Raw genomic sequence first — 362 nt, 5'->3', positions numbered from 1 at the left:
CCGGGCCACCAGCGTGCTGAACTCGTTGCTGCCAGGAGAGCAGGTGTTATCCATTAGAAGCAGGGCACAGCAAACAGCGGGGGTTCATGGCCATGGGCCCCTGGGGACCCTGACCCACCCACCCAGACCTGCCCGTTCCTCTGCTGTCTCCCTTGCTGGCCAGTTGGGCTCTACAGTTCAACCTTGGGCCAGGAGGTGGGGGAGTCAGGAAAGCTTCCTAGAGGAGGTGATGTCTCATCCAATACCTTCAGGAAAGGAAGAGCCACCCACGTGAAGGGAGTAGGAGGTGAGATGATGCAAAGTGTCCACAGTAGAGGAAACTGTCCAAGAAGCTACCAGCAGGGCCATGTGGCCGGGGCTAG

At 59.1% G+C, this 362-nt stretch overlaps 1 protein-coding gene across 1 annotated transcript in view; it reads right to left on the bottom strand.

Moving 5' to 3' along the window:
• Positions 1 to 362, bottom strand: part of PSD2 (pleckstrin and Sec7 domain containing 2) — a 41,585-nt gene that overhangs the window by 29,494 nt on the left and 11,729 nt on the right. Inside the window, 1 exon segment of the mRNA XM_007461504.1 lies at positions 15 to 28. Within this exon segment, the coding sequence (XP_007461566.1) occupies positions 15 to 28 (14 nt within the window).

This window comes from Lipotes vexillifer, unplaced genomic scaffold (assembly GCF_000442215.2).
Source record: "Lipotes vexillifer unplaced genomic scaffold, Lipotes_vexillifer_v1.1 scaffold217, whole genome shotgun sequence".
NCBI lineage: Eukaryota > Metazoa > Chordata > Mammalia > Artiodactyla > Lipotidae > Lipotes > Lipotes vexillifer.
This window is presented reverse-complemented; position numbering and strand designations above follow the sequence as displayed.